The 25,815-nt window shown below is 49.6% G+C and overlaps 1 protein-coding gene across 1 annotated transcript in view; it reads right to left on the bottom strand.

Moving 5' to 3' along the window:
* CAMK2G (calcium/calmodulin dependent protein kinase II gamma) overlaps positions 1–25,815 on the bottom strand; it is a 54,333-nt gene that overhangs the window by 11,279 nt on the left and 17,239 nt on the right. Inside the window, exons 4-13 of the mRNA XM_082855086.1 lie at positions 23,044–23,098; positions 22,106–22,171; positions 19,836–19,908; positions 19,589–19,691; positions 19,077–19,160; positions 18,547–18,641; positions 17,847–17,969; positions 14,148–14,231; positions 13,883–13,925; positions 9,309–9,352 (exon numbers count right to left, since the gene is read on the bottom strand). Of these exons, the coding sequence (XP_082711212.1) occupies positions 9,309–9,352; positions 13,883–13,925; positions 14,148–14,231; positions 17,847–17,969; positions 18,547–18,641; positions 19,077–19,160; positions 19,589–19,691; positions 19,836–19,908; positions 22,106–22,171; positions 23,044–23,098 (770 nt within the window). The remainder of the gene's footprint in view (positions 1–9,308; positions 9,353–13,882; positions 13,926–14,147; positions 14,232–17,846; positions 17,970–18,546; positions 18,642–19,076; positions 19,161–19,588; positions 19,692–19,835; positions 19,909–22,105; positions 22,172–23,043; positions 23,099–25,815) is intronic.

Below are 25,815 nucleotides of genomic sequence, written 5' to 3'. Positions count from 1 at the left end.
AGCTAGGCCTGAGGTGGCCTCCATAACACTACGGGATGGGAGCAACGGTTGGAGAGATGATCAGAGGAGATTATTTGGAGGGACCCAGAGACCTAGCCCAGGAGGCATCCTCAAGGTGGGATGAGCCCGAAGACTTGTTTTAAAGCATCTCTCCAGAAATCTCTGCTGATGCCAGGTGCCATGTCACTGAACAATTATACTTCACACCCAAAGAAATTCAGGATCTTCTCACTTTATAGGGGGAAAGGAGTGTGGTTTATAAGAAAGCAGAGCAAAATTCAGAAACTCTGGGTCCCCTAACTGTGGACAGTCCCCTGCTGCCCTTTCAACCTGCCACCTGCATTTCCTTCCCCTTACAACACCAGACTGAAGCCTGATCTGAAAAGACCAGGAACAAGGAGAGGAAGAAAACCTGGCCTAGGAGATGGTGTCCAGAGAGGAAAGGGGCGGAATTTGGATACAAAATGCATCCACTGACTCTAGGAAGTAGAGACAGGGCTGTGCTGTTGGCCTTTCTGCCTGATCAATCTTCGACCTGGTCAGCTGGGAATGAGGGCAGAGCTCCAAGGAGTAGCAGGTGAATCCAGAACCCAGTCCCCAGGAAAGAGTAGGTTGCCCAGCATGCCAACATTCCCAACAGCAGACCACTGGGATATCTCCTTGCCTTTCAAAATATTACACTGAGTGGCACAGCAAGGGAGGGTGGGGGGAGGATAACGAGGAAGGAAGGAGGCCGATCTCCAGGGCAGGGAGTCCTATTGATGCTCTCTGCCTCTTACAATCCCCTAACCAATACACTCAGTCTCACTGGGAGTGCCTGTGGAGTCGGTGGCCACTGAGGAGCAGCCTGATGCCTGCAAATTCTTCAACAAGCAGAGAGACAAATGTACAGCTACCATCTCTGTGCAGGGCACAAACGAGGGCACACTGGCAGCTAGGATGTGCTTCTTCTCTCCTAGAACACATACAGAAAGCCATCCAGACTGTCCTACTTCTTCTTGCCTGGAGGCCTCTTTTATGGCCCCTTGGACCAGACCTGAAGCCGTAACTTGCTATCAATGGTTGAGATGTCCCCAAACCCAGGGCTAGGCATGGAACCTCAAGCCAGGTACCTAAGTGCTATCAGACTCCGCTGAACTCTGCAGGCTGGAGAAGGGGGGGCCCCAGGAGTAGAAAGGATGTGGATCTAATTTCACATGAACTCTGCTCTCTTCCATATCCCCCCAGAAAAGAGCAGACCCCTCCTAGCTCAGCTGCTGATATGGACCTGTTTGGGGCTGATTGGACAAAGCTGTTCTATTTGCAAAGCCCAGCTGAGACAAAGACCCTGGCAGGGGGCAAGGACTGCAGGGTGTCCGTAAAAACTGCCATATCTGCAGAGGGCTGGGATGTCACCCAGGTGGCCCCACCTCTGGCTTTAATAGATGGTTTCATAAGGATTCAGGCTGCTGTGTTCCCCTGGGTGTCCTGTGTCCCATGAGAAAGAGTATGCGCTCTCTGCAGCCTTTCAGCTGTTGCTCCTGCGGGCAGGGTGGGAAGGACGAAACACCGGACACAGCGTGCTAATGGGCACTTGCACAGGGGAAAAGGCCAGGAGAGTGAGGCTCAGAGCCGAGAGCCTACAACCGGCTCCTCCGCACACCACACAGAAGTCCGCTGGCTGCCAGTCTGTAGGAAACGGCTGCTTGTGCCCGGTGAGCAGGGTCTCTCCTCCTGAGCGACCGTGAGTGAGGGTCTCCCCTTGTGCTTGCCACCTGGCCCCGAATCCCTACCAGCTTCACATCCTGCCCTGGGCTGCTGGGGGCAGTCCAAGTGCTGCAGCAGGGAATGCCATACCACACATTCCAGTGCCCGTTTCTTAGGCCGCTGGGCCACCTCGGGCAATGGCTCCCGCCTGGCAGGACAGGCCACACCTGCCCGCACAGCACAGACATGCAGTGAGGATGAGTGAAGCACACGCACATGGCAGAATGGGTTTGCGTGGCTGGCAGGCGGGCGCAGGCAGCATGGAGCGGGCGGATGGGTGGGCAGGCAAGGCTCACCATTAGGTGCACGCTGGAACTCGACTTCCTTTTCTGGACACACCACAGCAAAAGGGAAAGAGAAGGGGAAAGAGGAGGTAAGAAGAGAAGCACAGAGACGCTGCAGGTTAGTGCACCAGCATGGGCTCTGCCTCAGGAGAAAAGAGCAGAAGGAGGAGACCTGGAGTCCAGCACCAGAAGGGTTAAAACAGCATCTAGACAGACAGGCACACACACCCCTCCAGACCCTGGGAGAGGAAGAACTCCTCTGCTGTCAGGTTCATAAACACAGATTGAGGATATTCTGAGGTGTCTCAGATTTGCTCAGAGAAACCTCTTAAAAGGAGATTAAATCACAAGTCTATGAGAGTAAGTAACATTTTGCTGCAAATTTATAGGTTTGGGCTTATCTAGCTCACCTACAGGATTATTTATTTTCTTTCATTACTAGGTCTGCCTGAAATTCGAGTGGGCAGCTATCAGGTAAAGAGCAAAAGCTACTCTAGGTCATCCTGAGCTTTAATAACATTTGACTTCTGAACCTACACTTTTTTTCACTGGACTCCTAAAACTCCTTTTCAGAGAAAGATGTTGAACTTTTGAAAATCATCTGACAAATATTAAATTTTGGCATTCATTTCTTTGTTGGTATGCCCATGCTCATTTATAAGATTTCAATGTTTTATGGAAAAGCAAGCGTGCTGGTGATTAAAAGTGCAGTGATCTTATGGACACAAAGATGTAAACCACAGGGAATGCTGAAAGCAGGGATGCCTTAGTCTCAATTAGAAGCTCAAACACTTTATGTTCAGACATGAAACAAGAGCAGAAAAATAAAGACCACACGGAACACTGAAAATATATCTTGGAAGACTGTGTCTAAAAGGTGAAAGGTAATTGAGGATTTTATCATTAGCTCGCTGGGAGATAGAAGTCCCCTAGGAACATGTCTGTGTGTCTTTACTCGCATATTCATCTAACGATAGCCAACAAATGCTTACTGAGGGCTATTCTAGGCATACTGAACACAGATAAATGTTCCTGCCCTCAAGAAGCTGACACTCTACTTGAGAAGACATTTTTGAGAATGTATTCTATTCAAAAGAAGGGGACTACAAGTATTTAAAAGAATGGTCCACAATTTAGAAATAGGTCTAAAGAAAAAGAAAGCCTAACTATAATAAGGCCTCTTGCTTCAGCCTTTTTTTTAAAAAAATAAATTTATTTATTTATTTTTGGCTGTGTTGGGCCTTTGTTGCTATGCGCGGGCTTTCTCTAGGTGCATCGAGCGGGGGCTGCTTTTTGTTGCAGCGCGGGCTTCTCATTGTGGTGGCTTCTGTTGCTGAGGAGCACGGGCTCTAGGTGTGCGGACTTCAGTAGTTGTGGCACGCGGGCTCAGTAGTTGTGGCTCACGGGCTCTAGAGCGCAGGCTCAGTAGTTGTGGCGCACGGGCTTAGTTGCTCCGCGGCATGTGGGATCTTCCTGGACCAGGGCTCGAACCCGTGTCCCCTGCATTGGCAGGCGGATTCTTAACCACTGTGCCACCAGGGAAGTCCTAGCCTTTCATATATACCCACATATGAGATTTTACTTCCAAATTATCCAAAAACAGGGAGTTGCTTTACATTCATATATATACTTCTCCCTTTATCCAACCAGAGTGGTAACACTTTGAAGGAAGGTCCTATCTTATTTGTCTTGGTAATCTCCATGGTTCCTAGCAAAATGTCTAAAAGTCAGCATACGATCAACAAATGTTTGCCAAGTTCAACTGGGTTTGTTGACTCTAGTTTTTCCCCAGGCTGAAGCAGAGTACAGGCTTCTAACTTGCCTGGAATTACAGCACTGAAAACTCTGCAGGGGCACAGACCAGGGCCAGTCTTGGAGTCAAAAGGCCATGCAGGTTGCTTTCACCCAGACCTTGCCTTAGGCAGGGTACTTTCTGCTGTCTGCTTCAACTAATGGGGAGTAAGTTCCCAACTCGCTCCCAGCTGCCTCTCTTACTTAAACTGCCCTGCATGAAAACTTGAGATAATCCTTTCTACTCATGGGTTAGTTTCTACCAGGTGAGCAGGCTTCTTTCAATTTCTTTCTCCATCCCTTTAGGGTTTTGCCCTCAGCCATGCATAGCTGGCCTCCTCCTCTGGCAGCCTGCAGCACTGTTTAATTACCAGATCATTTTAAACAACCATACTTCACTTATGTTTAAAAATTAAATATTAAAAATTTTAAACCAGAAAAAGGTTCAAGCCTCCTTCCCACACTTAAACAAATATTCAAACGGTACTTAAGGAAAATAATAGCATCTCTCTCTTCCTTTTCTTTTTCCTCCCTTCCTCCCTCCCTTCCTTCTTTCCTTTCTTCCTTCTTTTCCTTATTTCTCTCTCCTTTTCTTTGCTTCCTCGCTCTTTCTTTTAAGATTGGATGGTCATTCTGGCCTGGGACTAGTGGAATGCACAAGTTGTCCTCAATTAGGGGCCCCTCAAGTCTTGTCCTCTTAAGTGGCTCTCACTCCTCCATAGACCCTGGGTCACTGGCATCTACCTTCAAAGAAACCTAGCCAGAACCTGAAGTCCCCAAATTCAACTGCACAAGGTAGGTAGGCTCACCGCTCAAACCAATGCTAATATCCGAGCATCTGTGAAAGCTTCTGAACAGCAAGAAAGAAATCTCCCTATGGACTTTAAGCAGCAGAAACTGGGGAGGGGGTGTGGTGGGCTGGGAAAGGAGGATGGGGTCTAAAAGAAAGATCCAGGATGTGACAGACCAGGATCTTCTGAGAGGCTTCACAGGCCTCCCTCATAACACAGGTTATCACCTTGACTTTCAAGAAGGCCCAGAAAAGCAAAACCCCGCATACCTTGCCTTGTCTTTTCCTTCCTTCCCCTTTTGCAGTACTTTCATCCAACCACGCTGTTCATTATTATATACTTGTTCCTGATTATAAAAGGACTGCAGCCACATTACAAGCAATTTGGAAAAGAGAAAAGAGGGGGAAAAAAACACCCATAATCCTATCACTGTTACCAGTCTTTTGTGTATGCAATTTAAACATATCGTTGTAAGCTCTATACAAGTTTATGCCTTACTTTCTTTTAATGTCTTACTTAAAAAATAAATAGTATCTTAATTTTTATTCTGATTATCAAAGTAATACACGGTCTAGGTGAAAAATGTAGAAAATACAGAAAAATGTATGAAATAAAAGTTTCCCAAATTCCCATCACCCAGTGAAGCTACTATTAACACTTCAGTGGGTTTTCTCCCAGTTCTTTTTCTATTCACATATCATACACTGAATATAATCTAGAAGTACTTTTTTTTTTTTTTTTTTTGCGGTATGCAGGCCTCTCACTGCTGTGGCCTCTCCCGTTGCGGAGCACAGGCTCTGGACGCGCAGGCTCAGTGGCCATGGCTCACGGGCCCAGCCGCTCCGTGGCATGTGGGATCTTCCCGGACAGCGGCACGAACCCGCGTCCCCTGCATAGGCAGGCGGACTCTCAACCACTGCGCCACCAGGGAAGCCCAGTACTTTTTTTTAAACCAAATTTAGACAGTACTGTATGTACTGCTTTATATCCCACTTTTTCCACTTGAAACATTTCTGTCATTATATAGTCATAAAAATTAATAACTTTGTAATGGTCGATTAGATTTCCCATAATTATTTAGTCATTATCCTTTGGGCTTCTGATGTTTCCCATCTTCTCATGGTTATAAGTAATGTCATGTTGAACATCTTTCCGCTTTCAGTTTTTCCATATTTTGAGGGATTCCTTTAGGACAAATTCCCAGAAGTAGAACTAAAAGGTAAAACAGGAACATCTTTGTGTGTTTTGACACACAGGCTGCTTTAGGAGGGGTCATTCCGACTTTCACCACCATCACGAACTTAAGAGTCAAGAGATGGCACCTCGTTTCCACCTGCATTTCTCTGATACCAGTGAGGCTAAACATCCACATTTGTTAACTCATTCTACTTCCTCTTTTCAGACTGTCAGTTCATCTTCTTTGACCATTTATCTGCTGGATTTTAGGGGGTATTCTTATTTATTAGAGAAAGCTCTTTTGTATAAAAGTATTAACTCATCCCATCACACCTGCTATGAATATTTTCTCCAACCTGTCTCTTGTTGGCCTTTGAATTTTAGTTGGTCATGCCCTTCTTAAACTCTTGCATCTTAGCTTCTGTTCCCACCTCTATATTCAAAGTCTTTTCTCAAGCATAAAACTCATTTACGGAGTACCTAATCAGGGTCAGAACCTGGGCTAGGTTCCCCACATATGTTCTCATTTAAAGCAATTTAACTACCGATTCTGGTTGCCTAGCCTGTATCCTTCTCAGCATTCCTGTAAGGGCTGGCATTGTTGCACACCTCTGTTCTTCCTCCACCTCTTTCTCCATTTCCTTTGCTAATTCCTCTTCTTCCAGCTCCTTAGTAACAGATAACCCTGAAATTCTGCCTTTCCTGGACTCTTCAACATTTGTGTGCTTTGGATTCATATGGAGGAATGGGAGTGTTATTAAAATTCAGATTCTGCCTCCCGCCCAAGGCTTCCTGAATCTGAATTCCAGGCTGGACCCTGGAATCTGTGTATTTTAACTAGCTCCTTAGGCAAGTCTTACGTGGCTGTGCCTGAGGCCAGTATCTACAAAGTTCTGCCAGAAACCTACTCCTTAATGACACCTTTAACCCGTCCTCTCACCATCTCAGCTGTCACTGCTTCATTTCAGGTCCTGTTTTGTGCAATCACTCTCTGCTTCCGTCATACAAAAGCTAATGGAGTTCCCAGAATCATCGTGCTGTTTCAAACTTGTGTATTCCCTTTGCCTGGAATGTCCTCTCCTCTCTGCTCCCCTCCTTAACTTGGCAAAATCCAACTAGTCCTTCAAACTCAGTTCCTCGGCCATCTCCTTTGGGAAAATTTGCTGTTCTGGCTCAGGTGCTCGTCCCTCTGCTCCTCCAGCGCCTGCCTGGCACGTACCTCCCTCAGTGGACACGAGATTCACTCACGTGAGTGTCCCTCTGCACACCTCCCTGGGCTACACCAGGTATCTCCCAGCACCTTTGAAGACCTCTCTGCCCAGATCTTCACTTGTCTCTCAGTCTCAGTATGGTCAAAACAAAACTTCTCTTCTCACCAAAACATTCCTTCACGACTACTCACATTTCTAGCAAAGATACCACCATTTCTTTCAATATTCAAGACACTTTGCCATTACCTTTGATGGACCCTTTTTAAATCTCCCGTATCTAATGGGAACTTCCTTTGCCATACCTCTCATCAGAGCTAATGTCTAATCAGAGCCCAGCACCCATGGGTAGAGCTGGACCAATGACCTACAGGCAGCACCTATTCCAAGTGGTTGGTCTGTGCTCCTCTGGTGGTCATTTTGAATATTAACCCTTTCTATTTCTCATCATCTTTTCTTCACCCTACACCCAGACTATAATAAATCCTAGTTGATACCTGGGTATCCTGTGTCCCATGAGAAAGAATATGCGCTCCCTGCAGCCTTTCAGCTGTTCCTACCCTCTTCTATTCACCCTTACACACTTAGCCAAGTCTTTCGAAAACATCACGCTTAACCTTCCCTGCTCAGTGGTCTATGGTGTTTTCTGTGGTCTAACACACAAACTTCCAATTCCTCTGCTCAACCAGACCAATCCAGCTGTATTTTTTATATCCCTCTACCAAACACCCCATGTTCCAGTTGGGCAGAGAACATCAATATGTATAATAGAACCCATAAAAATATTTTTTGTTGTTTTTAAGTTACAGAAAATACATTCTCATCTTAAAGAAAACACATGTGTACAAAGTAAAAAAACAAAATGTGTGTCTCCCCACCCTGCCTTCACCTCCAATCCCATTCTCTAGAGGCAATCACTGACTTGGTTCCAATCTTCCTACCTCCTATTAGCTTTCTCCAATAAGTCTCTTCCCCAGAAGCTTCTTGGACTGAACCATCCATGTAGGGTCCAGTACCATATACCATTCAGGGCTTAGCTGATCCCAGATCTGTTCACTTTCCTTTTTAATTGACCCTGCAATTCTTGAGGCTGGATGAAACCTGCATCTCCTCTTATACCTCTCGTGTGCCTTTAGAACTGAATGTAGCACTGAGCCTCTGACAGGTACTTAATAAATACTTTGTAAAGATTGACTCTAGCTTCTCCTCCAGAAAAATATATGCAAAATCTCTAACTAGCCACCTTTTCCTAACCTGGCTGCACCATCGAGCTCACACCCCTGTAACTGAGGGGCTGCCAGTCAACCCCAGCTCCATGTCAGCAAGTGTGCGTGGAGCCCAAGCTCCCCTCCTTAGGGCAAAAGTACATGGAAGCAGGCATGCAGACAATGAGAGAAAGAGGAAGGGATGGGGGAAGGGAAAGGGGCACACAGGTATATCTCAGCTGGGGACATAAGATCCTGGGGAAAGGTCTAATTTAAACTTTTGTTGGAACTTAAAGGTTTGCTTAATAATGGTTTGAAATTCTCCATGGTGTAAATTGGCAGGCTTCAAGATAGCATGAACTCCTATCCAATGCCCCAGCCCCAGGGCCCTTTCTGCCCCCAAAGCCTCTAAGAACACCTTGGCTGTGTGAGGACCCCTCTACCTTGGCCAAGCAGCACCTGCCACTAAGGCTTCTTGTTGGTCCCTATGGGCCCCTGTCTTGCCCTCATCCCCCAGGAAAAGTTCCCTCACCAAATGAAAATGAGCTGTGAGGTACCATGTCCCTGGCCTGTGTCTAAGGCGCCTATGCCTCGAGAAAGTTTGATGCTTTCACTCAATGGTATCTGAGCTGGGTTCTGGAAGTGCTTTGGAGATAAGAAAAAAGAACAAAAGGATAGTGGCTTCAGGTGCCAAGTCCTGTACCCTGAGTCAACCAGGCAAACTTTGCTTTCATTTGATTAAATCGGTTTGTGCTTTAAAAAGAAAAAAAGATTAACCAGTGACCTAAAAAACCCAGAGAGTCAAGCCCTGGAGATGAGACCTGTGTCTGGAAGTCACGTTCAGGATTCAGCTCTAGTAAACTATAGTTTGGATCACCTCCCCTGAGTCTTTCCAATCAAGCTAGGGTCAGGTGAAGCACGTATCCCTCTGCCCTCTCAGGCCAGTGGAACCTGCTGTTCTGAGCACAGATGTTTCTGGTTTAAAGCAGAAAAGCAAGGATAGGAAGGTTCTTGGGGAAAGGGGGAACAAAGTGCCAAGGAGTCCCTTGGGAGTGACTGTTGGAAGAGAAAGGCCAGACCTTGGGCTTGAGGAGTGGAGACACCTACCTTGACACCGCCGTCCGACTTCTTGTTCAATAGGCTTTTGGCAGCTGTGAAAACAAAGAGAAAAATCAAGTCTCCTGTATTGTACCCTCTTCCCATCCTGAAGTCTGGCAGCTGGATCCGCAAGAGACTGATGTGTTTGACAAGGGGGCCAGGAGTCTCCTGAACCCCCTAGAAGAGGCCCTTCCTGATGCCCCAAAGCAAGAAGGGCATCTCAAGCAGCGTCAGACCCTCAGGGTGGCACCCCAGGATCTCCTCTGCCATGGAAGAGGGCTCAGCAGAAACAGGGACACTCCGCATTCAGGAGGAGAAACCACATTCAATACTGGGGCTGCCTGGGCCATTGGGAACTCTGCCTTCAACAGCTTCCACCTAGGCCTGGAAGCAGAGTGCCAGGGTGAAAGGTGAGGGCTCTGTCCCTAGATGCCATGGAGATTCTCAGGACAGCCAAGCTGCAAGGATGCAAGACATCAACTGAGTGTTCTCAAGAAACAAGAGTGTCACAGTTCATGAAGGAGACCAGCCGTGAGGACAGACAAACACAGACACAGAGACTAGGACCACCTACAGGAAGGTTTTGCCAGGGGGTTGAAGCCTTGACTGGGCATGTCCTCACTGCCACCCTTTCCTCAGTCTACTCTCTGGACCCACTGAGCAGAAAGGACTGGGTAGAATAATGAGGTATTAAACAGATTCTAGCCAGGCACAGGGTGATGCTCAAGGCTGATGAGCTCCACATAGGAAGGCTGGTGATGCCTGTTCGCCACAAAGGTCACAGGAAAGTAGCAGACAGTGGATGGGAGACTCCAGGGAGATTGAATCAGTCCAACTGTCTGATCCACCTAGACTTTGATGGGTTTGCATCTTGGTTCTACTGCTTGCTAGCTGTGTGAGTTACTTAACCTCTCTGAACCTCAGTTTTTTTAATCTATAAAATGGGATAATGGCATGAAAAGCACTAAGCAGAGTGCCTGGCACATAGCAAGAACTCAGCAGGTGTTAACTACTGTCACTATTGCTGCCATTCTTCCCTTCAGGTAGCCTTTCCTACCCAAGCTGGGTCTCCAGTGAGAATAAGGGTCCTTGCATCACAAGAATTCTGACCTCCAAAAATGGCCTTTGGTCCTATCTCCAGTTTATGCTGGGGTGATTTGAAACTTATTTTTAAAATGTGTTTACTACTATGCCTGACCACCGACGGTGTTAAGTGCTTTACATACGTCAAACTTCTCTACTCTGACAGCCCATTAGAATCAATTGGGAGTTAGAGAAAAATGCTTATGCCTATCCCATGCCCTAGAGATTCTGATTTTATTTGTCTGGGGTGGGGTCTCAGCATCAGGATTTCTTTCTTAACAAGTTTTCTCATACAGGCAGGGTTGAGGCCCTTAGACATACATGATCTTAATCGTCACCATGTTATTTCTTAGCCCCATTGGAGAGATGAGGAAACTAAGGTTGGGAGAGCTGATGTGACTTGCTCAGGGTGTGGCAGGGCTAGGATCCAAACTCAGGAGCGGCTATCTGCACAGCTTCTGTACTCTACGGCATTTCAGACCCGGAGGCCGGCAAATGCCAGACTTCACAATTGTGAAGGGCGTGGCTTCCCCTTTGGGGCCGCCCACCAGTGCCGCTGAAGCCTAGTCTTCCGCTGTGGGCAGCTCAGCTCTGGGCCACGCCAGGGCTGTCTCGGGCCACCTTGGCCGCAGCCTTCACAGGCAGGCCAGGCTCTCGGGCGGGTGGCGTCCGGAGGAAAGCCTCCTGCTGCCCAGCTCCACGTCCCAGGCTATTGCCTCCTGAGAGTTGGCAAGCGCCCAGCATGCACGGCTGGTTAGGGGGCTCCGTAACACCGATGCGCTCGCAGATGCCAAGTTAGGTGGTCCGTCCGGCATGCCCATCTCAGCCCGCAAGCATGGGACTCGCCTCCCTGGTGAGCGGGCCTGGCATGCTGGCCCTCCTGGTGGGGTGGCAGGGAGCCGAGGCAGGCGGTCGGGGAGGACTCATGCCACGTACCTTGCCCGGCCAGGCCGGCGGCGCTCGCGGCAGGCGAGGCGGGGGCGGAGCTCTGCCTGCCAACTGAGGGGATACAGTCTCTGAGTGCACAGAGCTGCCGCAAAGCCACGGGGGCCAGTCAGCAGCGAGCATGCCCCAGCGCGAGGCACAGGAACCCGCTGCCGCTGTGCACGGCAGGGTCCGGGCGGCGTGGCCAAGCCGGCCGAGCTGGGGGAGCAGAGGTGCCGGGGGCAGGCTGGTGAGCAGGTGCAGCCAGCCCTGCAGCAGTCTGGGAACCTGAGAGAACCGGGCTCGGACAGGGCGTGGGGGATCCCGCGGCTCCACCTGTCCCACGACCACCTCGGGTGAGGGTCTGCAGGTCAAAGCCTGACTTGGCAAGGGGCCGTGTCCCTTCCGAGGCAGCCCAGCCCTAGCTTAAGGCTGTCAGGAAACTGAGCCTCATCTGCAAACCTTCCTCCCCAGGGGACCTAAAGGAGGACATTTTCAGAGGGCAGCCCTTTCCTCCGGCCGCATTCCAAACAGTAGAGAAACTGGCACTCGGGGCCCAGGGAGGGTCCGTGGCCCTTGTGCAGCCAGTTCACTGATGTTCCACGGCCCCCAACTCCTCAGAGACACCCGTCACTTTCCCTCTTCAAGACAGGTGGCCAGGAGAGGCTGCATTTCAGAGTTCCAAAGGTGTAGGTGCCCCAAAAATGAGCGCCCAGACAGTAAACAAAGGCCGCTTAAGCAATACATTCTAGAAGCCCCGATTGCACCACAAGCCAACCTGCTAGAATCCAGGGATAAGCTGAACCTTCTATTTGGGATCAACTCAGAAAACAGCCTCACTTGTTCCTAAAGAAGCACACAAGTGCCCTTCCTTCTTGATTATACTTCTAGACACCTCTTCCTACAGAAGCTTCTGGAGACTGGCTCTGTCTTCCACCTGTCCCAGAGTCAGGGCAGACGAGGTCTTCCTGGAGTGCTTGCAGCATTCCTTTTTGTTTGTTTGTTTTTCTGCCTCCTGCGCCAGGGCAAAGTGAGTGCCACGGCCAGACAAAGTCTGGCAGCAAGGACAGGAGGCTCTTTAGGGATCAGTGAAGGTGCTGTGTTGTAACAGAGAGACTGAGTTCCTGAAACCAGGACACCAATTTCATGAAATGGACGGGGAGAGGCTGATGCGGAGGCCGGAGGCCACGGGATGGGGCACATGCTATTGATTTCCTAGCAGCCTGTTTCACATCTCTTCCACTCAGAGAGAGAAGAGATCACCTCATTCTAGGGTCGGCACATATCTGCCCTTGAGCGTCCTCTAGAAAGGCTTTCTTAAACCCAGAAAGTAGAAGGTGCAAGTAATTAGAGGACCAGAGGCCTGATGTGGGACAACAGCTCCACCTCTGCAGGAGGTGGCCCACTGTGCCCTCCTGTCCCCATTTGTGAGGTGAATCCAGAACACAAGATCGAGCCCCAACTAGGGTCACAGGGGATGGGCCTGAGGGAGACACTCTCCCAGCTTACTCTCCAGTCCTGACCCTCCAGGGCCCTGTGGCTCTCACTCGGGCTAGAGCTCATGAAGCCCCAGAGCCAGGGCTGGAGGTTACCGGGAACCAGTACAGCCAAGCCCGTGGACTCAAGCTCAAGGGAGCAATCTCTGCCCAGGTAGCTGCCCACCTGAGCCTCCCCCACACACAACCCCCCCACCCCCATGGCTGTGTAGAAGGAAAGCAAGGGAGGGAGTCTGGTTATGAGAATGAGAAGGGGGTCTTGAACCAAAACAATGGGGCTGGGGGTTAGGGGGAGGGAAGATCAGGGGAAAAGGCAAACTGGGAAGAAACCTTTCTGTCTTAAGTCCCATCATTAATCTTTTCCTCACAGAAAAGCCACTGTGCTTCCCAAGTGAGGGCAAACAATGATGAGGGTGGGGGGAGGGGGAAGGTGGAATGTCTTGCATCTTAAAAAGAAATGTCAAGTGTGATTTACAAATTACTGGTCCCAACTCTCCCAATTCCTCACGCAACATTAAGCAAATTCCTTTCCCTCCATCCTGCTGGTCTCTATTTCTTCACTTTTACAGTTGGTACAAAAGAGAATATTTTAAGCACAGTCCCTGTAAAAGGTTTAAACATCTGGAATAATTTCTATCAGTCATCTCCACTTGGACACAACGATGTAGTGATCGTCCCAGTCAGCCAATTAATGGTGGTGTCTGGGAAGATTCACTACATCTCATCTCCTTCTTTTTCCCAGCACATCCTCCAATGCCCTTGAGACTGGCTAAAATCTTAAAGTGCTGAGAGTCTTCAGAGAATTAAGTAAGAATACCCAGGGACAAGGTAAATGGAAGACTGGGCAGACTACTCCTTGGGAGGTTCTAGGGAATACAGTTCATAAACCTGAAGTCAAGTAAAGCCCCCCAGAATTTCAGGTTACAAAACTCAGCTGCAGCAGCCCCTCCAAACAGGATCCTCATTATCTTGGTCAAGGTGTTGCCTGAGACACCCAGTGTCAGGATGGCATGATATATAGCAACAGCCCATTCTGACCCACTCACCTCATAGAGTTAAAGTGCACAGCTGAAAACATACCTGAAAAGTTCCTGGAGACAAGCATGGTCGTGAGGATGGCACCCTGGGGAAAGAAGAGGGTCCTGTGAATTCCATCAGGCTCTAGAAAAGCACAGTCTGTTCTCAGGCAGAGGGCAGCTGCTGGCTAGGGGCTCCCAATGAGTACAACCTTCATAGCTCAGCTCCAGCCAGGAGGAGAGCTTCCTTCTGTGATGGGGCAGGGGGTGCACTGCTGAAAGGTATGATTTCAGGATGCTGGCAGCCCGGCCCGGAAGGCTAGACTCACCTTCAGTTTTCTCCGGGCATTGAACTTGCGTAGGCACTCCACGGTCTCTTGACGATGCATCATAGATGCCACTGTGGACCGTTGCTGGAAGCCAAATAGACAGGCCTGTGAGCCCCCCACCGGATCCTAGGCCCCTCACCATAGTCCCAGCACCGGTGGCCGTGTGCTCAGCCGCCCCAGAGTTGCTCTGAAGATAAGATGAGGTCATAGATGTGAAAATGCTTTTACAATAAAAGCACTACCCAAAAATCAAGGTTATGTAAGGACAATAATCTGGACATGAAAACACCACCGGTAATTGATGCTGGATGAAGGTGCCCAAGAGAGCATTCTAATCTTCCTTGGGAGATGGAGGCTATGGAACAGGAGAGTATTTTGTGTGTTGTGATCCTCACGCAGTTATTCCTTCAGCAACTATTTAGTGAGCACCTACTGCGCTCCAGATTCTGGGCAGTGAGAGAACAGAAAGGGTTCCTGCTCTCCAGAGAGAGCATTCATTCCTTCTAAGAGTTTCTCTCAACAACCATCCCACTCACCAACAAGGTCTTAAATGAAGCTGTGATCTGAGAAGCTAAGGATCTTTACCTTGAAGCATTAATTCTTTTCACCGTTTTGGATGGGAATTTTTCTTCAATGTATTACTGCTAACTTCCTCCTTAAACAGAGTCCCCTGAACATGATTTACATTTCCCTGATGACACAGGGTCAGCAATACAAGCATCAATGATTACATATCCTAATACAGAGATGTTCTCAGGGTCTGCTGAGATATATAGGAGGATGGAGGGTGGGGTCCACAAACACGACCCCAGAACGTAATGTTTCCGCAGTTCTTGAGTACCCATTTTAAGTGGCTCATCCCCTCACTCTGCTGTTGTTACCTTGGCCAGCCTGCTAAAAAAATAAATCCTACAACATGCAGCCTGGTGCCCACACCCCCACAGGGCCACCCTGCCTTCCTTCCCCTCTGGCCGCTCCCTTTCCCAGTTCCCGAAGCAACTCTCCCAACCTTATCTACCTTCCCCAGATCTCATATTTCACCTCCTCCTCCAAAGTGTAAACTTCTCCACAAAGTGAAATGAGAGATCATCAAGCAAGAACTTCAACTTCAGCCTTCTAACCACAAGCTGATTTTCACACCCCTGCAACCTAATCCCAGGTCTCAGAAGCATCATCCCTCATGTGCTGACCCCTTGACCTGGGCTCAGGAGTCCCTCTCTCATTGTGCTATCCAAACACTGGTTCCTCAATTAGCCAATATTTTTAACCCCTTATATTCTGGATTATATTCTTCTCTGTAGTCTACACAATACAGTCAAGCGCAAGATTTTAAAAACTCCCCTGACTCATCCATCTTCTCTAACTAGTACCATGTCTTTCTCTCTTCACCCTCATTCCCTCCTCACTTCACTGTAAACAGGCTTCAGTCTCTCTCCCTCCACTGCCTCTATCAGTGAAATAATGAAACAATGCTTCTAATTGGTCAGAGCCAACAGGCTCTCTTCTGTCTTTATCATGGACTCTCTGAAGCATCTAATTACAGAACCTCCCTTCCCGAGACCTCCTGTTTCTTAGGATCTCCTGATCCTCCTTCTCCCATGGAAATTCTCATTCTCAGTCTCTTTTGCCAGCTCCTCCAACTCTCCCTGGCGCTAAATGCTGGTGGCCATCTCTTCTCTTACAACAGCCCACAGTAAGAATTCAATCAGGGGCTTCCCTGGTGGCGCAGTGGTTAAGAATCCACCTGCCAATGCAGGGGATACTGGTTCGAGCCCTGGTCCGGGAAGATCCCACATGCCGCTGAGCAACTAAGCCCGTGCGCCACAACTACTGAGCCTGCGCTCTAGAGCCCGCGTGCTGCAACTACTGAGTCCGCGCGCCTAGAGCCCGTGTTCCACAACAAGAGAGGCCACTGCAATGAGAAGCCCGCGCACTGCAACAAAGAGTAGCCCCCATTCACCGCAACTAGAGAAAGCCCGCGCGAAGCAACGAAGACCCAACACAGCCAAAAAAAAAAAAACCCCCTAAAAAACAGAAAAAGGAATTCAATCAGCATAGAAACAATCCCATCTATTTCTATAGCCCCAACACCACCCAAATGACTACAACCTATATTTCCAATTTTTAACTTCTTTTCCATATTTCTAACTACCCACTGGATATCTCCAGCCAGAGGTTCTCAAACACCACACTTAACATGTAGGAAACTAAAATCATCATCTTTTCTCACAAACAGGTTCCTCCTCTGGGTTTCCTCTGGGTCAGTGAATGGTACAACCCTCCACTCAGTTACCAATTCAAAACCTGGCAGTCCTCATAGATCCCACTCTCTCCTTCACTTCCCAAATCCAGCTGGTCACTAAATCCTTTTCATTCTATGTCCCAAACATCTCTCAGAAGTGTCCACTCCTTGCCTTACCGCCCACTCTCCTATTATTACCCTTAGCCGAGACCTCATCTGGACTTCCTCAGACAGTCACGACAGCTTCCTGAGCTCTCTGCCCCTGCCTCTTTCCTCTTCAATTCCATTTTCTACACAGCTTCCAAACTGATCTTTCTTAATTAACTGCATACTTCATTCCCTCTTTAAAACCCTTAAATGGTTCCCTCTGCTTTCAGAGTAAAATCCAAACTCCTTAGGCAGAAACCTGTAGGTCCTGGAATCTTTTTGGCTTCAGTCTCTTGTATTCCTGGAGTCCTACGTTCATCTACAACCAAACTACTTAATATTTCTTAAACTCGCCACAATTTCCCCATGGCCTCTCACCTTGGCCCTTGCTAACCTCTGTCTGCAGGTTATCATCCTGGGGAACTCCCAGTCATCTGCCAAGAACCAGGACAGAGCCCACCTCCTCCATGCCTTTAGCAATCCCACTGCCCACCAGAGACGGCAGGAGCTCCTACATACTCATTAGCTTCTTTTACGTACTTGTCACATTGCAGAGTGGTTGCCTGCTTGAGTGCCTGTCTCCCCAGGTAATCTTTGAGATGTGTGAGGGAAGGCACCATGCCTTATTCATCTCTGTGTCTACAGCACCCACACAGGGACCAGCATCAAAGAGGCATTCAGTAAACACGGGAAAGAACAAATACATAAATGCATCGTAGCTGTCAGGAGGCCTAACAAGAGGCAGACCCTCTTGTTTGAAAAAAGATATTTCAGCCTGATAGAATTGTACACGAAAACAGAATACGCGGACCCACAATGATAGCCCCGGGGGCTTCCCCTAGGGCGAGATTTATGACTGAACTTCAGGAGGCTCTTTTTCATCGCTCAGAGGCCCCTTCTGTTTATTTGCTGGGTCTTGGTCACATTTCCATTAGAGTCGTCTAAGAGCTGAGATCCGAATAGGCACTCTAGGCATGGCAATTCACTTTGAGTTCTGCCAGCTGCTTTCTGTCATCAACTAGAGTCTGCAAGGGTCAACCTAAGCCCTCATTCAAGATCAAAGCTAAACCACACCTGACAAGTGAGTGGGGGAGAGACAGAGACCAGTTAGTCCCAATCGCCTCCCCAACTCCTCCTGATGACATTTGCTGCCCCTGGGCCCCCTCCAGTGCCCCCTCCCCTCTGCTGGGTCTTAGCTCAGGGCCCAAAATGATTATTCTCTATTCATAAGAAGGAGGGTAAAGACAGTGCTATGGGCACATTGAAAGCTGACATCCCTCATCTCCTTGATCTCGGTGGAAGACACTTACACAGACCCATGGATGCTTGAGAGCCTGGTCAGCTGTGATACGCTTTGCAGGGTTTATGGTCAGCATCTGGTTGATCAAGTTCTTGGCTTCAGGAGTCACCGTGTCCCACTCTGGTGATGGGAACTAAGGAGTGGGAACAAGAGGAGGAGGGATATGAAATTTGTGAGCCTCATACCCCCTATAATTGGGGTACTCTGTGTTACCTAAAGCTGCCCAACAGGGTGTGGGAAAGCCCTGGGGTATCCCAGGATCAGGGTCAACTTAAAGACCGGGAAAGGAAAACAGAACAATCATGGTTAGAATGCCAGAATATCAGACCGGGAGACTCTGACATCTTCTGGTTCAACTCCATCTCTCTACTAGGAGGAATCAGGTGTTCAGCGCTGTGCCGAAGGCCCCACTGCAGTGGGAGAGCCACCAGACTTCTCATCCCTATGTCATGCAGCACACCACACAGCCACACCATTCTTTGCAAATAACAGACCAAAGGGCTTCAGTGGACTGCGTGACTTTACAGCTACCAAAAATGGCTGTGCAAAAAAGCTGCTCCCTGGGACAGGTGGTGTCAAGAACTGAGGCCTATATGCCATGCGCATCCCTGGGTCTTCAAAGTCCCTGACACTCCCTGTACCCTGTGACATGCTCAACACGCCCCTTCCCCTGGGCAGAGCCTGAGGGGCAGGAACAAACAGGTCCTTACATCATAGGCTCCAGCCTTGATCTGCTGGTACAGCTTGTGCTGATCCTCATCCCAGAAGGGAGGGTAGCCCACCAGGAGGATATACAGGATGACCCCTACAAGACAGGACACAGGTCACTGGGGTCAGTCACCTGCTTTGCTGAGGAACCAAGAAAAGCCACACAGGGCTCAGAGCCACCCAGAAAGTCAAGGCCATACCAGAAGGAGAAGTGAATGGCAGCCAATAATGCTGTGCCACTATGCTTCACTCCCCACGTCACCAAGCCGCGTCCGGGATTTCTTTAGGCACAACCCACCTGCTAAGGCATGGGCAAATCCCTCTTCAAGAAGGATGCAATGTCATCTAGGAAATACTTGGGGAGAAGGGTGTGATGGCAACAGCCATCCCGGGGACACTAGAGCAAACACCGTGAGCTCACATATACCAGACGCCTGTGGGACCCACAAGGAAGAGCAATGCCTCTTTCTTGCCATCGCTGGAAGTCGAGGGCCCTTAACACCAAAAAGCTGAGTGTGTGGAATGGGCTTACCGCAGGCCCAGATATCCACAGGTTTTCCATAGGGATCTTTCCTCAAGACCTCAGGGGACAAGTAACCTGGGGTGCCAGCAAAACCTGTAGTGGAAGAGACAGCGGAGGCACACTGAACTCACTTTCTCTTTCATTAAACCCACATTAGCAATTTCCCCCAAGTCCCTTCTTACTCCTGTTGCATTTGCTACATAAGCTCTCAGCACACAGGCAGCAAGACATGACGGGCTGGGCTTCTTGTAGTGCCCGGAATCTAAATCAGAGGGTAAGTCCATGTGTCTATCAGGAATTCCCATCCTCCCCAGAGGCAGCAAGAACACAGTGCTAACAGCAGCAAGTCTCACTGTACTGAGTCATGGAGGGCCAGGGGGAGTTCTGCACCCTCCCCTCCTCCAGTCCCTGAGGAGCCCAGGGCCATTAAGGGTCTGGCTTCTAGTTATGAAAGAGGAAGGCAGATCAGGAAGAGGAGGAAGGGCGGGGGCTGCATTCCAGGAAGACAGGGTCACTCTTACCAAACCAAGCCTGTTGCTCTCCCTGTACTTCGATGGCTAGGCCAAAATCAGCCAGCTTGACTGCGGCACCCTTGCATTTACTCGCCAGCAGGAGGTTCTCAGGCTGTATAAGGAAGACAGAGAACCTCGTGAGGCACCCACCCGCAGCCCAGACGGAGCCTAGTTTGGGCCTCGCAGTACTACCATCTGGCACCAGGTGGCGCCAATGCTTCACAAGCAAGAGGCAAAGGGGGAACCTGGGTAGTACCTTCAGGTCCCGGTGGACAATGTCATGCTGGTGGATATGGTTAACACTCTCCAGAATCTGATGTATACAGTGGCTGCAAAAGCAGAAGAAAGGTCAGTTCAGGGTTAAACCATCCATGACCACACGCTGTGGACAAAAGCACTTATCTCTGGGTCAGGGATTCACAGAGAATCACTCAACGAGGAGCTAGAACCTTGGACTTCGGACATCATCTGTTCAACCTACTTTATAGAAGAGGAAACTGAGGCCCAAGCAGATTAAGTGGTTTTTCCAGGCTCTCCTGCTAGATAATGGCAGAGGGCAGACTAGAACAGGGTCCACCATGCCTCCTTAGACTGTAAAGGCCCAACATATTCAATTGGTTTCCAAGAAACTGGGGGACATCTCAGACTCCTGAGAAAGAGAGACCATCCAACTCCTTCCTTGTTTCTCTTCCCCGCTATGGTAACCCTGCTCTTGGAGAAGAGGCTTGTGGTAGCAACTCAGGAAGGATAGTCCAACTTATTAGCTTAAGTCGTTTCGGGGGTGGGTACACTCATTCTTTCATTTAAACGTTTATTGAGCACCTACAGGCACTGTGCTTGGTACCACATCAGCTGTAAAGATGACCCAGTGCCTGCCCTGAAGTTTATCATCTAGTAGGGGAGATAAAACAAGTACACAGGCACCATCAAGAAACAAGGTACTAAAGAGGGTTCCAAACAGGCACCTGAGGAGCATTTCTGATCATGATTTTTCATAGAAAAAGACAAACTAACCTAGAGTCACATTCAGCTGCTGATTCGTGAATCCACCTTCCAAACCATCCTGCCACACTTACAGTCAAACTCCTGGTGGGGTGTACTGGCAGTCTAGAGCACTGGTGAAAACTGGGGGATGATTATGGCCCCCAGAGGACATCTGGCAATGCCTGGAGACATTGCTGGTTGTCACAACTGAGAGGGACAGTGCTACTGGCAATGCACAGGAGGGGCCCTAACGACAAAAAATTATCTGGCCCAAATGTCAGTAGCGCCAAGGCTGAGGAACCCTGGCCTAGAGAATGGAGCAGGTACTACCAAGTGTCTGCTGAGCTGGTGACCTGGACTTATTTTTCCTTCCTTTAAAAGCTGATGCTGGGGCTTCCACAAGAGCCGAAGGGTCTTGCTGGGCTCCTGGAGGCTGAGGCTCAGGCCTCCCTGTAGGACACAGCTCAAGAGTAGGCCAAAGAGACTTTAAGACTGAGCTGAAGAGGCGAGTCTCCACAGAAATATATAATTAGAACAGAGCCAAGCTAGCAGGGAGAGCCTTCTGGCCAAAAATGGCAAAAGTGCGAACTGTCCCAGCAGAGCCAGGCCAAGCCCACTGGTACAGTCACCCGCCCCGGCCCCCCCTCCTCCCCGCCAGGCTCTCTGAGCTATCACTGCCTCCTCCCACCCAGAGCCTGGTCCTCCCCTGCTGGCACTGGAATTCATCTCCCACTTGAGAATTTTTCCTGAGGCTGAAGCATCTGAGGTTGATCAGCAAACAATGGCCTCTCAGGGTTGAGAAATCTGTGAGGAAGCTGTGCTCCCCCACCCTCCAGAGGCAGCCAGAGCTGCCACATATGCCTGAGAAGCTGCAGGCAGGATGATCAACATCAGGTTGTAAGGACATCACCCGAGAGAAAACTCAGGGCGGGGGAGGAGCCGAGGAAGGAAAGGCAGGCCAAACAAGCGCCCCAGAGCTGCGGTGTGGGAGGAATTCTGCTGTGTCACACGGAGGAGCTGCCAGGGCTTCCTGGAGGGCTGGGGGCTGAAGGGTATGGCCGAGGAATGGTCCTCTAGCCTGCGGAGCCCCACATGGGGGCTGGTGATGGTGGTCAAGACACAAGGTGATTCAGGCTGAAATCTCCCAGGAAGGTTCCCCGGTTGGATTATTAACCCAGACATTTACACTCCTTTGGGACACAAACCATGTTTTCTCCATCTCTGGATCATCCCCAGGATGCCTCGTTATGCAGCAGGATTTGTCAAAAGAAAGAAGCAGGGATAGGGAGGGTCCTTGGGCCCTTGTGAGTAGGCGGTGGTGCAAAGAAAAGGTATTTCTGGTGTGACGGCGTAAAGGAGATATGTAAGAGCTTTGCAAAAAAACTGATCTGGGAGTGCTGAATTATTAACTCCTAACAATACCCACGGAATGTAGCCTGAGTCCAGCTCTACAGAATCCTTGTCCAGATAAGAGCTCTTCTGATCTCCCCCAAAGACGATTCAAACAGGCAGGACACCTGGCCCCCAGGGCCCTCATCTCACCTGGCATCAGCTTCACTGTAGTATTCTCTGGCCACAATGTCTTCAAACAGCTCCCCACCGGTAACACTGCAACCAACACAGAGGGTCAGAGGAAGCAGGTCAGGTGTCCAACCCCAGCATCCAACAGGTAACAGGTCACACTGTACAACAGCTTTAGAGAAGTGTCAGCTCTACATGCATTTTGTCTGAGAGCCCGGAGCACGCCAGTCCTTCAATGACATGGAGCTTCTCCTTGGGACAACATGGGCCCTCCCTTCCCCCTGCACATTTCTGTTTCTGTAACCTATAGATTAGCTAATACTCTGGTAAAGATGAATATACAGGCATCTAAGAGAAAATAATCAACCTACTCAAAACAGTCATAGCTTTATTTGAGACCAATCTGAATACAAAGATAAAGCTGCCCAAGAATGACAGACCTACCACTGAAGTTGAAGAATAATGAGACCAAGGACACAGAGACCCAACCCGGAAAATACCAAAGAGGCATTTCTAGGAGGTGAAGAGCCACTTTTAAGAAATTAAACCGTAACCAAAGTGGAGGAGAGACCAATGGGAGCCTAGTTTATGACTAATAAAAGGTACCTTCAATTTCCCAGAATTTTTAAGGTCATGCAAAGACCTATGTTCTATTTCTCCACTAAGGACAACACACCAAGAAACAAGAAAAAAGCATCTGCACAAGGTGTGCTGCTGAACAGAAATGCAAGAGCAATGCCATCCCGGGGTTCAGAGCCCGGGGGAGATACGGAGTGAGCAAGGAGACCCTCGGCAACCTGCCCATTACCAGAGGAAGTTCAAAATCAAACCCCTCTCCGTGGGCAAAGGAGGGGGACCCTCGGCAGAGGCTGAAGACCCAGCTTAGGCCTTTTTTCCAAGCCTTCCTCTTGAGCCGGCTGGAGCGAAAGGCCCCCACACCCTCAGAAAGCGGCACTTACAGGTCAAACACGAGGTAGTGAAACCCTTCTTCAGAAATACTGTCATGGAGGCGTACTGCAAGAGAGGAGATGGGGACAGAGATTAACAGAGAGAAAACCTGGAAATCCTACTCCTCTCCTCCTTGGCCACCCCAGCCCTGCCCCGTCCTGTCAGCCCCACAGGCTCTCTCCTGAGAATGGGCAGACGCCCAGCAGCCCCGGTCCAAGGCAACATGGCCACAAAGCAGAGACGACCAGACCCCAGGTCCAGCGCTCTGGTCGCCACCTCAGACTGCCTACAGTGTAGGCGAGAGACAGAAGCTTTGTGGCTAAGAAGTAAGACAGGACGGAGAAAAGCAAGAACCTTCTTCCCAGAGGGGGCTGGTCCCAGAGAAGGTAGTCCTGGGATATGACACGTGAGGGTGCAACGCAAAGCGAGCAGCACCGAGAGACACAGACTGCAGGGGGACAGAGAATGACAAGATGGGAGAGCCTGAGAGCCTGGAGTAGATGGGAACAGAAGAATTAGAGGGAGGGGAAGAAGTGGGAAAGGCAGAGCCCAGCAGGGAGGCGCGTGGAGGGAGGATGACGGATGGTGAGCACGGGAGGCAACACAGATTCAGGCAACGACAACAATAACCATTTATTAAGTGCTCACTACGTGCCAGGCCTTGTATTAGGCTCTGCGTACATTACTTATGCTACAAGCATTTACTGAGTGACTACTGGGTGTTGGACCCTGTGGTAGATGGCGGGATTTAGGAAGGACACAGTACTGGCCTTCAAAGAGTTTATTATGCCTGATGACCACCCCGAGATAAGTATTACTCCCATTCCACAGATGAGGACACTGGACGCTCAGGGACATACAGTATCTTGCCAAAGGCCAAAGATATAGTGGGTCCAAATGTGAACCCAGCTCTTTCTGACTCCAAAGACTGGTCCATATCACTGTTTCCTATAAGAAATGTGGAGTAGCCCACACACCCCGGCAACAAAGCAATGGAGCCCGGAGAGAAACCACTCACGAATGTGCCTACAACAGCATCAAAGACGGCTCCGAGAGGCTACTGCATGGAGCTGCAGTGAAGGCTGCAAGAAAAGGCTGGCGAGCAGAATCCCTTCCCACTCCCCACCTCCAGAGCTCGTGGGCAAAAGCTCAACCTAATGTCTTCTGAGGTCTCCTCTTCAAGCCTGTGCCCACAAAGCCACCTCGGGGTTAAATGCCAACCCCTGAGCATCATTCTACTGCAAACACAACTTTGTTTTGGCCAACCATCCTAGCTGCTCCTGTCCCTTCCCTCACCTGCACTCTCTTGATGGGGAGCCTATGTTCCAAAGGGCTTCTTCTGTTTGACCTTCACTCCATCCCTCAGCAGTTCCAGGAGCACCTTGCAGAGCACTTCAAGAATGGCCTGACACCAAACCAACCAGTGAAGTTCTTGGATACAAAGAAATCACAGTGTCTCTTCCATGTCCGGCCCCAACCAGCTCAAATGACAACTACCGTTTCCAGTGTGAGAGCGTTTCATCAGGGCTGAGGCACTTTCCTACGTACCCTTCCCACCAAAGCAAGATCAGCCGAATGTAAAATACAGGCACTCAGCCATCACTAGAGCCCTGTGGTTTTCCTCACTTGACAAATGAGGACTCGGGCCTGCCAGGGCTAGAACCAGGGCCTGACAATTGTTTATACTTCATATTGCCAACCTTATTAGATCTGATCTGGTTACTCACCCCAAAATTCCCCCAGAACTCAGTATTTCTGCAATTTACCAATGGGATCAAAGGCAGGTGGTACTTCTAAAACCCCTCCTCCTCAAATGATTCTCTCCTATACTCGGGCACATAAACGCATACTTTTCTAGGCCTGTGCGGGACATAAGGAAGGAGCCACAGCCAACCCCCTGCCTCCCTTCCACCCTAACTGAGCCAGGCACGTTCAAGCGAGCTCCCCCAAAGCCCTGCCACCCTCCCTCCTCACTTGTGGGTCTCTGGCAGGAGTTGGTGTCTCATGCTGAGTCCTGCTGCAGCTGCTGCTCCCTTGCTTCCAAGAGGACTTTCCATTTAATTAAAAATTTGCTACTAAAAAGCATTAAAGTGTGTAATACAAATAATCCCCTGGAAATCAGCTGTCCCAGAAGCTAAAGACCAGCTTCATTAGGGAGGTGACCAACAGCAGCAGGATGATGCACTGACAGGGCAGCAGGTACGATGCTAACAGCCACTCCCCAGGGAGTCCTGCCGCCTGGCCCTGCCTCCCCAGGATCCCTGCCCCCAGACCCACCCCCCGAACCCAGCACAGCAGGGCTGAGAACAGGGCAAAAAGGGCAGGCACCCATGCCTCTGCTCAGACAGGGAGTCACTGGAACTTGCCCTTCTCCAGAAAAGGCCACACACGGAGCCCAGGTGGGAGGAAGCTGGGAGGGGAATCAGAAGAGCAGAGCAGCAAAGGAAGACTAATCCTCCCAGGCCACCCAATCCAGAGAATGGCTTTGATGTGTGTCTCAGAGCATGGCAACCACCAAGACGAGGAGGGACAGGTGTGGAAGGTTCCATTGCTGAGCAAGACTGCTATCTTTTTGTTTCCATTTGTAAAGAAAATTAACACAGGACTGAGAACAAGACAAGAAACTTGAACGCAGCACTCTAACTGCCAACCTAGCAGATTCTTGATATTAATGATCCAAATTACAATACCTAACTCGTAGCTGAGCTGTTTCAATGTGCTCGGCATCGTGCCAAGTGCTTTTACACATGTTATTTGACTGAACCCTTGCGTTAGCTCTGTCG

The sequence above is a fragment of the Leucopleurus acutus genome (genome assembly GCF_964270905.1).
Source record: "Leucopleurus acutus genome assembly, chromosome: 14".
NCBI classification, from domain to species: domain Eukaryota; kingdom Metazoa; phylum Chordata; class Mammalia; order Artiodactyla; family Delphinidae; genus Leucopleurus; species Leucopleurus acutus.
The sequence above is the reverse complement of the archived record's forward strand: the minus strand, read 5'-3'. Positions and strand labels throughout refer to the sequence as shown.